The sequence below is a fragment of the Elephas maximus genome, chromosome 13 (genome assembly GCF_024166365.1).
Source record: "Elephas maximus indicus isolate mEleMax1 chromosome 13, mEleMax1 primary haplotype, whole genome shotgun sequence".
Lineage (NCBI taxonomy): Eukaryota > Metazoa > Chordata > Mammalia > Proboscidea > Elephantidae > Elephas > Elephas maximus.
In genome coordinates this window covers 105765295-105778818 of record NC_064831.1, presented here as the reverse complement: position 1 = coordinate 105778818, position 13524 = coordinate 105765295, and the positions used below count along the sequence as shown (strand labels likewise).

The following is a 13524-nucleotide window of genomic DNA, read 5'->3' as shown; positions in this document are numbered from 1 at the left end:
ATCTGATCCCACCTCCTTTTGCCCCAGCCCCTGAGCCAGCTTCAGTGGCAGTCGCTTTCCCTGGGCCTGAGATAGGTCCTGCCGCATGCCCTAGGCCTTGGAGAAGAAACAAATTGCCAAATGGGGCAAAAATAATCTGCCGGCTCCCCTAAGCTGGGAACCCAGGGCAGGAGCAGCAGCTTTGCCTGGCACAAGCACAGGCAGTCTGCAGACTTTGAATACTTTTCACTGCTGCATTGACCTATGTTGGCCCATTTCAGCAGCTTACGCCCTTGTTGGCACAGTGCAATGGTATATGTGCCTGAGACCTGACTTCAGCTGTTTCAGCTGTGAGGTGGAGAGGTGGGTTTTTAAAGTTTGACACCACTTTGCTTATTAAGCAAGGTCCTTACCTACCTGTGGACTGGTGGCTCCACCCATGCCATGTAATCACCAGCAACAGGGGTCCAAGGATAAGTAGTGCCTCCCAGTCCTTACACCCGAAAGTATTGGGTGCCCACGGTCTGGCTGCAGAACCCACCTGCCTGTGCGCTCTAGGGAACAGGGACGCGCTTTCCTCACAGACACTCGGGGGATGGTTGTCAACCCGTTCGTTGCCTTACTCAGAGCAAGACCCCCTGCTGCAACCAGATAACTGTGCCTACACCAGTCACTCTTGCCCCTCTAAGACTATAGGTGAGACCCTGCACTACATCCTTGGTGACTGACTACTTGGACACCTGAGCTGAACCCATACAAGAAAAGCGAATGGACTCCTGGACTTATATACCTGGTAACAGTTCCAGCTGTCTGGTGACAGGACATTAGAGCTTCAAAGGTGCCAGGAATCAAGCCTGATCACTTGAGCAGCCTATTTGGGCATATCAAAACAAAACAAAGAAAGAAGCTAGGACACGGTAAGCAAACAGAAGTTAATACAATACCTTATAGATGGCTTGGAGACAACAGTCAATATCAAATTACATAAAGAAGCAGACCATGGGCACTTCAGCAAGCTCCCAAAACACAATCAGTTAATCGTCAAGACAAAGAGATATTCCTGAAATTACCAGAGGTAGAATACAAAAGATTAATATACAGAACTCTTCAAGAGATCAGGCAAAATGCAGAAGAAGCCAAGGAACACGCAAATAAAGCAGTCGAAGAAATTAAGAAAGTTATTCAAGAGCATAATGACAAATTTAATAGGCCACAAGAATCCATAGAGAGACAGAAAACAAATTCAGAGGATTAACAATAAAATTTCAGAATTAGACAACTCAGTAGAAACTCAGAGGAGCAGAATTGAGGAAATGGAAGTAAGAATTAGTGATATTGATGATAAAACACTTGGCACCAATATATTCGAAGAAAAATCAGATAAAATTTAAAAAATGAAGAAACCCTAAAAATCATAGAAATAACCTATGAGTGATTGGAGTAGCAGAACAAGGAGGGAGAACAGAAAATACAGAGAGAATTGTTGAAGATTTGTTGGCAGAAAAGTTCCCTGACATTGTGAAAGATGAGACGGTATCTATCCAAGATGCTTGTGGAACCCCACACAAGGTAGATCCCAAAAGAAAGTCACCAAGACATATCGTAATCAAACTTGCCAAAAGTGAAGATGAAGAGAGGATTTTTTTTTGTTTGTATATAGCAGCCTCAGGAGCTATTCTTTTATTTATTTATTTTGTCATTATAAATTTATCTATCACACTTTTGCCAGTTCAACTTTTCACAGGTGTACAACTTACTGACAGCAATTACAATAATCAAGTGTACAGCTTTACCATTAATCAATGTAATTTTTCTATCACTATTAACCCCTTTTTCCCCCTCCTTTCCACCCCAGTAACCACTAATACACTTTGGTCTCTATACATTTACCTTTTCTTATCTTTTTATGTAAGTGAGATCATACAATATTTGTCCTTTTGTAATTGGCTTACTTCACTCAGCGTAATGTCTTCAGGCGCCATCTGTACTGTAACATGTATCAAGACTTAATTTCTCCAGCTGGCTGAGAAGTGTTCCATTGTATGTATATGCCACATTTTGTTTTTCCAGTCATCTTCTGATGGGCGTTTAGGTTGTTTCCACCCTTTGGGGATTGTGAATAGTGCTGCAGTGAGCATTGGTTTAGCAACTCTGATGTAGATTTTGCACATTGAAGGAATATAGGGAAGAAATCCTACTCTCTTTTCTTGTAAATCCATCTCTCCTGGTGCATGCTCTTAGTTTTCAACAATTTATCATAGGCTAGAAGTTCGAATTCAGAGCATCAGCTCCAGGGAAGGTTTTCTCTCTGTCCTTGTGATGCGTCAGTCTTCCCTTGGTCTGGGAGCCTCAGGTCCAAAGGACATGCTGTGCTTCTGGCACTGCTTTCTTGCTTGCTTTCCTTTCCTTTTTTATGTCTTGAAAGTTAAAAAGTGATGCAGGCGACACTCCAGGGAAACTCCCTTTACGTTGGATCAGGGAAGTGACCTTTGTAAGGATGTTAGAATCCCATCCTAATTCTCTTTAACATAAAATTACAGTCACAAAATGGAGGACAACCACACAATACTGGGAATCACAGCCTAGCCATATTGATAAACACATTTTTGGGGGGACATAATTCAATCCATGACAGTGGTCTCCTCTATCTCTGTATTTCCGGTGAATTTCCTTATTTTTTAAGACATTAGAGTTGGGTGGTGGTGGTGGTTGTTAGTTTGTCAGACACACCTGGTTTGACACTGGTCCATACTTTTTTGCCTCCACCACCCTGAAACACTCCTTTTTCGTTTCTTTTTTAAAATTTTTATTCTGCTTTAAGTGAAAGTTTACAAATCAAGTCAGTATCTCACACAAAAACTTCTATATACCTTACTACGTACTCCCAAATACTCTCCCCCTAATGAGGCAGCCCGCTCCCTCTCTCCACTCTCTCTTTTCGTGTCCATTTTGCCAGCTTCTGACCCCCTCTACCCTCTCATCTCCCCTCTAGACAGGAGATACCAGCAGAGTCTCAAGTGTCCACCTGATCCAAGAAGCTCACTCCTCACCAGCATCCCTCTCCAACTCATTGTCCGGTCCAATCCCTGTCTGAACAGTTGGCTTTGGAAATGGTTCCTGTCCTGGGCCAACAGGAGGTCTGGGGGCCATGACCACTGGGGCCCTTCTAGTCTCAGTCAGACCGTTAAGTCTGGTCTTTATACGAAAATTTGGGGTCTGCATCCCACTGCTCTCCTGCTCCCTCAGGGGTTCTCTGTTGTGTTCCCTGTCAGGGCAGTCATCGGTCGTAGCTGGGCACCATCTAGTTCTTCTGGTCTCAGGCTGATGTAGCCTCTGGTTTATGTGGCCCTTTCTGTCTCTTGGGCTCGTGATTACCTTGTGTCCTTGGTGTTCTTCATTCTCCTTTGGTCCAGGTGGGTTCAGACCAATTGATGCATCTTAGATGGCCACTTGCTAGCATTTAAGACCCCAGAGGCCACTCTCAAAGTGGGATGCAGAATGTTTTCTTAATAGATCTTGTTATGCTGATTGACTTAGATGTCCCCTGAAACCATGCTACCCAAGCCCCCGCCCCTGCTACGCTGGCCTTCGAAGCATTCAGTTTATGCAGGAAACTTCTTTGCTTTTAGTTTAGTCCAGTTGTGCTGACCTTGCCTGTGCGTTGTCTTTCCACTCACCTAAAGTAGTTCTTATCTGCTATCTACTTATTGAATACTTCTTTCCCATCCTCCCTCCCTCCCCCTTCTCGTAACCATCAAAGAATGTTTTCTTCTCTGTTTAAACTATTTCTTGAGTTCTTATAGTAGTGGTCTTATACAATATTTGTCCTTTTGCAGCTGACTAATTTCACTCAGCCTAATGCCTTCCACATTTCTCCATTTTATGAAATGTTTCACAGATTCATCACTGTTCTTTATTGCTCCATACTAATTCCATTGTGTGAATATACCATAATTTATTAATCCATTCTTCCCGTTGATGGGCACTTTGGTTGCTTCTATCTTTTTGCTATTGTAAACAGTGCTGCAGTGAACATGGGTGTGCATGTATCTGTTCATGTAAAGGCTCTTATTTCTCTAGGATATATTCCAAGGATATTTCTCTAGGATATATTCCAAGGAGTGGGGTTGCTGGATCAGATGGTAGTTCTATTTCTAGCTTTTTAAGGAAGTGACAAATCGATTTCTAAAGTGGTTGTACCATTTTACGTTCCCACCAGCAGTGTATAAGTGTTCTAGTCTCTCCACAACTCTCCAACTTTTATTATTTTGTTTTTTTGGATTAATGCCAGCCTTTTTGGAGTGAGATGGAATCTCATTGTAGTTTTCATTTGCACTTCTCTAATGGCTAATGATCATTAACATTTCCTCATATATCTGTTCGCTACCTGAATGTCTACTGAAGTGCCTGTTCATATCCTTAGCCCATTTTTTAATTGGGTTATTTGTCTTTTTGTAGTTGAGTTTTTGCAGTATCATGTAGATTTTAGAGATCAGGTGCTTATTGGAAATGTCATAGCTAAAAACTTTTTCCCAGTCTGTAGGTAACCTTTTTACTCTTTTGGTGAAGTCTTTGGATGAGCATAAGTGTTTGATTTTTAGGAGCTCCCAGTTATCTACTTTTTCTTCTGCATTTTTAATAATGTTTTGTATACTGTTTATGCCATGTATTAGGGCTCCTAACATTGTCCCTATTTTTTCTTCCATGATCTTTATTGTTTTAGATTTGATATTTAGGTCTTTGATCCATTTTGAGGTTGATTTTGTTCATGGTGTGAGGTATGGGTCTCGTTGCATTTTTTTGCAGATAGATATCCAGTTATGCCAACACTATTTGTTAAAATAGTTAAAAAGACTATCTTTTCCCCATTTAAGTGCTTTAGGTCCTCTGTCAAATATCACCTGCTCATATGTGGATGGATTTATGTCTGGATTCTGAATTCTGTTCCACTGGTCTTTGTATGTGTTGTTGTACCAGTACCAGGCTGTTTTGACTACTGTGGTGGTATAATAGGTTCTAAAATCAGGTAGAGTAAGGCCTCCTACTTTGTTCTTCTTTTTCAGTAATGCTTTACTTATCCGGGGCCTCTTTCCCTTCCATATGAGATTTGTGATTTGTTTCTCCATTTCATGAAAAATATCGTTGGAATTCGGATCGGTATTGCATTAAATCTATAGATCGCATTTGTTAGAATAGACATTTTTATAATATTAAGTCTTCCTCTCCATGAGCAAGGTATGTTTTTCCACTTATGTAGGTCTCTTTTGGTTTCTTGCAGAAGTGTTTTGTAGTTTTCTTTGTATAAGTCTTTTACATCTCTGGTAAGATTTATTCCTAAGTATTTTATCTTCCTGGGGGCTATAGCTTCCTCTTTGATGTTCTTTTTGTTGGTGTACAGGAATCCAACTGATTTTTGTATGTTTATCTTGTATCCCGGTGTTCTGCTGAACTCTTCTGCTATTTTCAGTAGTTTTCTTGAGGATTCCTTAGGGTTTTCTGTGTATAAGATCATATCATCTGCAAACAGAGATCCTTTTACTTCTTCCTTGCCAATCTGGATGCCCTTAATTTCTTTATCTAGCTTGATTGTTCTGGCTAGGACCTCCAGCACAGTGTTGAATAACAGTGGTGATAGAGGGCATCCTTGCCTGGTTCCCAATCTCAAGGGGAATGCTTTCAGGCTTTCTGCATTTAGGATGATGTTGGCTATTGGCTTTGTATAAATGCCCTTTATTATGGTGAAGAATTTTCCTTCTGTTCCTATTTTGCTGAGAGTTTTTATCATGTATGGGTGTTGAACTTTGTCAAATGCCTTTTCTGCATCAATTGATAAAATCATGTGATTCTTGTCTTTTGTTTTATTTATATGATGAATTACATTAATTGTTTTTCTAATGTTGAACCATTCTTGCATACCTGGTATGAATCCCACTTGATCATGGTGAATGATTTTTTTGATATGTTGTTGAATTCTTTTGGCTAGAATTTTGTTGAGGATTTTTGCATCTAAGTTCATGAGGGATATAGGTGTGTAATTTTCTTTTTTTTTGGTGTCTTTACCTGGTTTTGGTATCAGGGATATGCTGGCTTCGTAAAATAAGTTTGGGAGTATTCCGTCCTTCTCTGTGCTCTGAAATACCTTTAGTAGTAGTGGTGTTACCTCTTCTCTGAAAGTTTGGTAGAACTCTGCAGTGAAGCTCTCCTGGCCAGGGCTTTTTTTTGTTGGGAGTTTTTTGATTACCTTTTCAATCTCTTCTTTTGTTATGGGTCTATTTAGTTGTTCTACCTCTGTTTGTGTTAGTTTAGTTAGGTAGTGTATTTCTAGGAATTCATCTGTTTCCTCTAGATTTTCCAATTTGTTAGAGTACAATTTTTCATAGTAATCAGGTATGTTTCTTATAATTTCAGTTGGGTCTGTTGTAATATCACACATCTCATTTCTTATTCAGGTTATTTGCTTCCTCTCCTGTTTTTCTTTTGTCAGTTTGGCCAATGGTTTATCAATTTCGTTGATTTTTTTCAAAGAACCAGCTTTTGGTCTTGGTAATTCTTTCAATTGTTTTTCTGTTTTCTATTTCATTTAGTTCTGCTCTAATTTTTATTATTTGTTTTCTTCCGGTTCCTGAGGGTTTCTTTGGTTGCGCTCTTTCTGTTTGTTCGAGTTGTAGGGATAATTCTTTGATTTTGCCCCCGTCTTCTTTTTGGATGTGTGCATTTATTGATATAAATTGACCTCTAGCACTGCTTTGGCTGTGTCCCAAATATTCTGTTCGAAAGTGTTTTCATTCTCATTGGATTCTATGAATTTCTTTATTCCATCCTTAATGTCTTCTATAATCCAGTCTTTTTGAGCAGGGTATTATTCAGTTTCCAAGTGTTGGATTTCTTTTCCCAGCTTTTTCTGTTATTGATTTCCACTTTTATGGCCTTATGGTCAGAGAAGATGCTTTGTAATATTTCAGTGTTTTGAATTCTGCTAAGGCTTGCTTTATGACCTAATATGTGGTCTATTCTAGAGAATGTTCCATGTGCACTAGAAAAGAAAGTATACTTGGCTGCTGTTGGGTGGAGTGTTCTGTATATGCCTGTGAGGCTGAGTTGGGTTATTGTGGCACTTAGATCTTCCGTGTCTTTATTAAGCTTCTTTCTGGATGTCCTATCCTTCACCAAAAGTGGTGTGTTGAAGTCTCCTACTATAATTGTGGAGCTGTCTATCTCACTTTTCAATGCTGATAGAGTTTGTTTTATGTATCTTCCAGCCCTGTCATTGGGTGCATAAATATTTAATATGGTTATATCTTCTTGGTGTATTGTCCCTTTAATCATTATATAGTGTCCTTCCTTATCCTTTTTGATGGATTTAACTTTCAAGTCTGTTTTGTCAGAGATTAATATTGCCATTCCTGCTCTTTGATTGCTGTTTGCTTGATATATATTTTTTCCATTCTCTGAGTTTTAGTGTGTTTTTGTCTCTAAGGTGTGCCTCCTGTAGGCAGCATGTAGATGGATCGTGTTTTTTAATCCATTTTGCCCTTTAGTCCAGTTACATTCATCGTAATTAAGGATAGGTATGAATTTAGTGGTATTATTTTGATGTCTTTTTTTGTGTGTTGTTGACAGTTTCTTTTTCCCACTTTATGTGCTGATTAGATTATCTTTACATATTTTCCTTTCCTCATATTTATTGTTGTTGATCTTGTTTCTGCTGAGTCTCTATTTTTTTCTTGTATTTTATTTTATTGTGTAGGATATTTTGTCTCCTTTGTGTTTACCTTATGCACCCCTTTTTTTCTAAATTAAAAGCTAGGTTTTATTTCTTTGTATTGCCTCGTTCCTCTCCATATGGAAGATCTGTGACTAAATACATATCTTAATCCCTTTTTATTGTTGTCTTTTTGTGCATAATAACATCGCTGTTTCTCTGTTTTGAGCGTTTTTTATCTTGATTTATTTTTGTGATTTTCCTGTCTGGGTTGACTTCTGGTTGCTCTGCCCAGTGTTCTAGTCTTCTATCGATACGTGATATTGTTGATCTTCTAACCAAGGAATTCCCTTTAGTATTTCTTGTAGTTTTGGTTTGGTTTTTACGAATTGCCTAAACTTTTGTTTATTTGGAAACGTCCTAATTTCACCTTCATATTTGAGAGACAGTTTTGCTGGATATATGATGCTTGGCTGGCAATTTTTTTCCTTCAGTTTTTTATATAAGCCATCCTGTTGCGTTCTTGGCTGCATGGTTTCTGCGGAGTAGTCTGAGCTTATACTTATTGACTCTCCTTTGTAGGTGACTTTTCGTTTATCCCTAGCTGTACTTAACATTCTCTCTTTATCTTTGGTTTTGTCAAATTTGATTATAATATGTCTTGGTGAGTTTCTTTTAAAATCTACGTTATGTGGAGTTCGATGAGCATCTTGGATATCTATCTTCTCATCTTTCATGATACCAGGGAAGTTTTCTGCCAATAAATCTTCAACAATTCTCTGTATTTGCTGTTATACCTCTCTGTTCTGGTACTCCAATCACTCGTAGGTTGTTTCTCTTGATAGAGTCCCACATGATTCTTAAGGTTTCTTCACTGTTTTAAATTCTTTTTTCTGATTTTTCTTCAAATATATTAGTGCCAAGCGCTTTATCTTCAGGTTCACAAATTCTTCCTTCCACTTGCTCAGTTCTGCTCCTCTGACTTTAAATGAGTTGTCTTCGTCCATAAATTTATTGTTAATCTTTTGAATTTCTGATTGCCATCTATAGATTTTTTCAGCTTATTAAATTTTTCATTATGTTCCTGAATAATCTTTTTAATTTCTTCAGTTGCTTTATCTTTGTGTTCCTTAGCTTGTTCTGTGTATTGCCTCGTTTCCTTTCTGAGGTCTTGAAGGGTTCTGTATATTAATCTTTTGTATTCTGCCTCTGGTAATTCCAGAAATGTACTTTCATTCAGAAGATCCCTTGATTCTTTATTCTGAGAGCTTATTCAGGTGATCATGGTCTTTTTCTTTATGTGACTTGATGTTGACTATTGTCTCCGAGCCGTCTATAAGTTGTTCTATTAGTTTATTTTATGTTTGCTTACTGTGTCTTAGCTTCTTGCTTTATTTTGTTTTGATATCCCCAAATGGGTTGCTTGAGTGAGCTGGCTTGATTATTTTTGGCTTTGGAGCTCTGACGTCCTGTGCCCAGATGGCTAGAGCTGTTTTCCGGTATATCAGTCTAGGAGTCCATTCACTTTTCTAGTATGGATTCAGCTCAGGTGTCCAGGTAGCTGATTATCAAGTGTGTGGTACAGGCTCTGTCCTACAGTCTTAGAGGGGCAGGGGTGATTGGTGTAGGTATCGGTATCTGGTTGCAACAGAGGGTCACACTCTGAATAAGGCAGGAGCTGAGAATCATCCCCTACATGCCTCCGAGGAAAGCGTGTCCCTGTTCCCTAGAATGTACAGGTGGGTGGGTTCTGCAGAAAGACCGTGGGCATCCAGTGTTTTTGGTTTTAACTACTGGGAGGTAGCAGTTATACTTGGACCTCTGTCGCGGATGGTTGGGTGACCTGAGTGGAGCTGCTAGTCCTTAGGCCCCTGATGTGGGTAGGTGAGGACCCTGTTTAGTAGGCAAAGCAGTGTGAAACATCAAACACCCACTTTTCCACCGCACAGGTGAAATGGTTGGAGTCTGCCAACAAGGGCCTGTTCTCCTGAGATAGGCCCACTTAGGTTCATGCAGAGGGGAAAGGCTCTGAAAGTCCACAAACTTTATGCATGGACAGGAGCCGCTTTTGTCCTGAGCTCCCCCGGTTAGTGGAGCTGGCAGACTATCTTTTCCCCCAGTTGTGAATTTATTCCTTCTCCAAGGCTGGGACAATGGCTCTAGGCGCTCAACACGGCCTATCTCAGGGCCAGGGAAGTCAGCCGCTGAAGCTGGCTTGGGAGTGGGGGTGGGGGTGCGTGGTGAAATATATGCAAGTACTTAGTTTTTGCCAAGAGCGCCATTCTTCTCTGGTTCCGGAGGTGTGAGTAGGCTGTGTGGCTGTCTGCTTCTCCCTGAGAAACCTTCGGCAGAACACTAGTACCAGCTCTCCGCCACCACTCCCAGGAGTGGTGCCTGAGGGCTCCCCATGATTCAGGTCTGGTAACTCCTCTCTGCTTCTAAACCATCTCTTCCTCCCTCTGCCCCTGAGTTCGTTTTCTAAGTTTTGATATTCAGGGCTCCTAGCTTGTCATAAATATGCTCATTTCACTTGTTTTTTTGGGCCTTTGTTGTAAGAGGGCTCACCAGAAGCGTCTGTCTATTCCTCCATCTTGGCTCTGCCTCTTCTAAAGAGAGAATTTTAAGCATGGCTAGGGATAAACGAAAAGTCACCTACAAAGGAGAGTTGACAAGAATTAGCTCAGACGACTCGGCAGAAACCGTGAAGGCAAGAAGGCAATGGGATGACATATATAAAGCCTTGAAGGAAAAAAATTGCCAGCCAAGAATGATGTATCCAGTAAAACTGTCACTCAAATATGAAGGTGAAATTAGGACATTTCCAATTAAACAGAATTTTAGCAAATTTACAAAAACCAAACCAAAACTAACAGAAACACTAAAGGGAGTCCTCTTGTTAGAAGATCAGTAACGTCAGATATCAACCAAAGACTAGAACACAGGACAGAGCAACCACATGTCAACTCAGATAGGGAAATCACAAAGCTAAACCACGATAAAGACGTTCAAAAGTGGGAAGCTGAAATGTCATTATGTAGAAGATGACAACATTAAAACAATAAAGGTAATAAAAAAACGTAGTAATAGATCTTTCGTATGGAGAGGATGTCAAAGCGATATAAATAGATAAAAGTTTGGTTTAAACTTAGAGAGGTAGGGGTAAATATTAAGGTAATCAGAAAGGAGACTAACAGTCCTTTACATCAAAATAGAAAAGGTGTTTTCTGGTAGCAGTAGCACCTTTTTTCCAAATCTGGTCTGTGGAACAGTTTAGAGATGGAAGGCTGTGGTGAGGGCTGGGCTCCCTTTCAGGAGCCGCCAGCAGTGTTCTCCCCTAGGTCCCCTGAGCACAACACACACAACCTTTCCCCCTGCCACTTTCTGGAACCTCTGTTTGGACCCCCTTTTGGGCACCATCCTGGACAGTTATCTCCACTCCTCCTAAGCCCTCACATCCCCACATTGCACCCAACTGGTAGCATAACCCATTCTGAGTATAAATTCCATGATAACCTATATGGTTATGGTGAGGCTTAGGGAAAATAGAAAACAGCATCCTTGATCCCTCATCCCCAGAAAGAACTGTTCAGTTCAATAAAGTGAATACATTTGAAATAGCAAGGAATGTTACCATATTGTTAATATTGGGTTTAACTATATAATCTTTAAAAGCCCACAGAAATATCGGTGGCTTTAAACTAGATGGCAGTTTGTTTTTCTCTCTCCTTAAAAGTCCTGATGTAGGTGGTCTGCATCTGGTGTGGTTGCTCCACAGCGTTCAGGGATCCAGGGAGCCTGCTTGTCTGCTGCTGCGCTGTTTTATTGTGTTATTTCTGATTCCAGTCAGTAGGGAGGAAGGAGCTGACAAGGGCCCCAGCTCTCCCTTAGAAGTAGACCCTCTAGTACCATGTATTGTTTGGTGTAGTGTCTCATGGTCAAGCCCTTAGTCATGTGGCCACAGCTAGCTGCAAGGAAACGCAGTTTTTTAGCTGGACACATTGCTGTAGTATGTAAACTCGAAGTTTCTTAAAGTGGTGGAGGGGAGGAATGGCTGTTGGGTAGGTTATCAGTCTTTGCAGTGGGAACTTTATTTTAGTTAAACCCTCAAGGCTCTAGATTGCACAGACATACCTTCATGGGGACAGTTTCCAGTGAACATTGTGGGGGCAGCCTGAGATGCCGAGTCCTCATAGCTAATTCCACGTCTTCCCAGGCCACTCCTTAAAGCCAGCTCCATGTCTTCCAAGGCCACACAGACTCACTGTGTGGACCCCGCGTTTCTATCAGACCTTAGTGCACAGGTGCTTTCACATACACTGTCCCCCTTAGATTGTTCTCACATCAGTCCTGTCGCGTGTTGTTTGTTTACAGAAGCCATAACTGGGGCTTAGGAACGTTAAAGGAGGTTTGCCCAAGATGGAGCTACAAGCTGATGGTAGAACCGGGACTTTGTCTTGGGACTTTTGGTACCAAAACTGTGTGTGGTTCCTGAGGCAGCATCTCCAGGGACATGCGCTCCTTGTCAAGAGGCATGGTGGCCCAGATGGAGCCTGCTAAGCTGGTCTGTGGTGCGCGCTATCCCTAAAGAACATCAGCTGTGGATACACAGGGTTGTGCCCATCCAGGGCTATGTAAGACAAGTCTAACTGGGCAAAAGACTGACTGGGAGTCCTGGGCTGGAGAAACCTGAAAAAGCTAAAATTGTAACCAGTCTTCAATGTCGACATTCCTACAGATAACTAGAGAGAATAACGTGATCCTCATTTTCCCAGGCCTTTTTTTTTTTTAAGTCATTAAGTACGTTGGTGCATTTTGGGATTAACTCTATTCGTTGCTTTCAAAGGGCTGCTCAGTTTTTACGGAAGATGGCAGATCCACAGTCCATCCAGGAATCACAGAATCTGTCCATGTTCCTAGCCAACCACAACAAAATCACGCAGGTAAGGGCCCTGCCCCACACAGCGCCCCGGTTAGCACACTCAGGCCAGGAGATCGAGGGACACGTCTCTCTTTTGTGCTTCAGTCTCTGCAGCAGCAGCTGGAGGTGATCTCTGGGTACGAAGAACTCCTTGCAGACATTGTGAACTTGTGTGTGGATTACTATGAGAATAAAATGTACTTGACACCGAATGAGAAACACATGCTCCTCAAGGTACGTGTGGAGGCGGCTGGCATTGCCAGGAACCACGGCTAAGCTTTGTCTAGAATCCTCTCACCGACTTCGTCTCGCTCTTGTGCTTGCGTGGTGTGTGCACAGCATTTCCAACCCTGACGCGCAGCCTGTGGTGGGCCGTGGTACTGGAGGATCACACTCAGTCCTGGAGATTGTGCTGCCACTGGGGGCAGGGGGTCCTGGGGCGAGGGGGTCCTGGGGCGAGGGGGTGCAGCGTCCTTAAACATCCAGAGCAGAAGTTACGCAGGATTTTACTTTCAATGATGTGATTCCTGGAATTAAATATATTAAAGTTGACTTGTTGGTCAAGAGATACGGCTGTTCGCCATATTCTTTATCATTATTCTGTTTCACATTGGGGAGGTTTTCTACTACGTAGCTCGTTGGAAAGATGAGAAGGAAATTCTGCCACTCCCTTGGCAAAGGGCAGCCCTCAGGGTGCCTTTGCTGGGTATCCCCACTGTCCCACACCCTCCTGCAGGAGCAGGCCCAGCAGCACGACCTCTGGCCTCCTGCTGTGGTGGGGGGCGTTGGGGGAGCTTGGAAGAACACTGCAAAGGCAGTCAGGGCTTGAACAGCTCTCCTGTGAGGGTGGCGGTGTCTGTATCTCTGCCGTCTCAGGCAGGAGCCACTGGCCACAGGTGACTGTGCAGCACCTGAACTGTGATGA

At 41.8% G+C, this 13524-nt stretch overlaps 1 protein-coding gene across 1 annotated transcript in view; it reads left to right on the top strand.

Annotated features, from left to right (window-relative positions):
• CYFIP1 (cytoplasmic FMR1 interacting protein 1) overlaps positions 1-13524 on the top strand; it is a 198133-nt gene that overhangs the window by 76378 nt on the left and 108231 nt on the right. Inside the window, exons 7-8 of the mRNA XM_049852609.1 lie at positions 12525-12621; positions 12705-12833. Of these exons, the coding sequence (XP_049708566.1) occupies positions 12525-12621; positions 12705-12833 (226 nt within the window). The remainder of the gene's footprint in view (positions 1-12524; positions 12622-12704; positions 12834-13524) is intronic.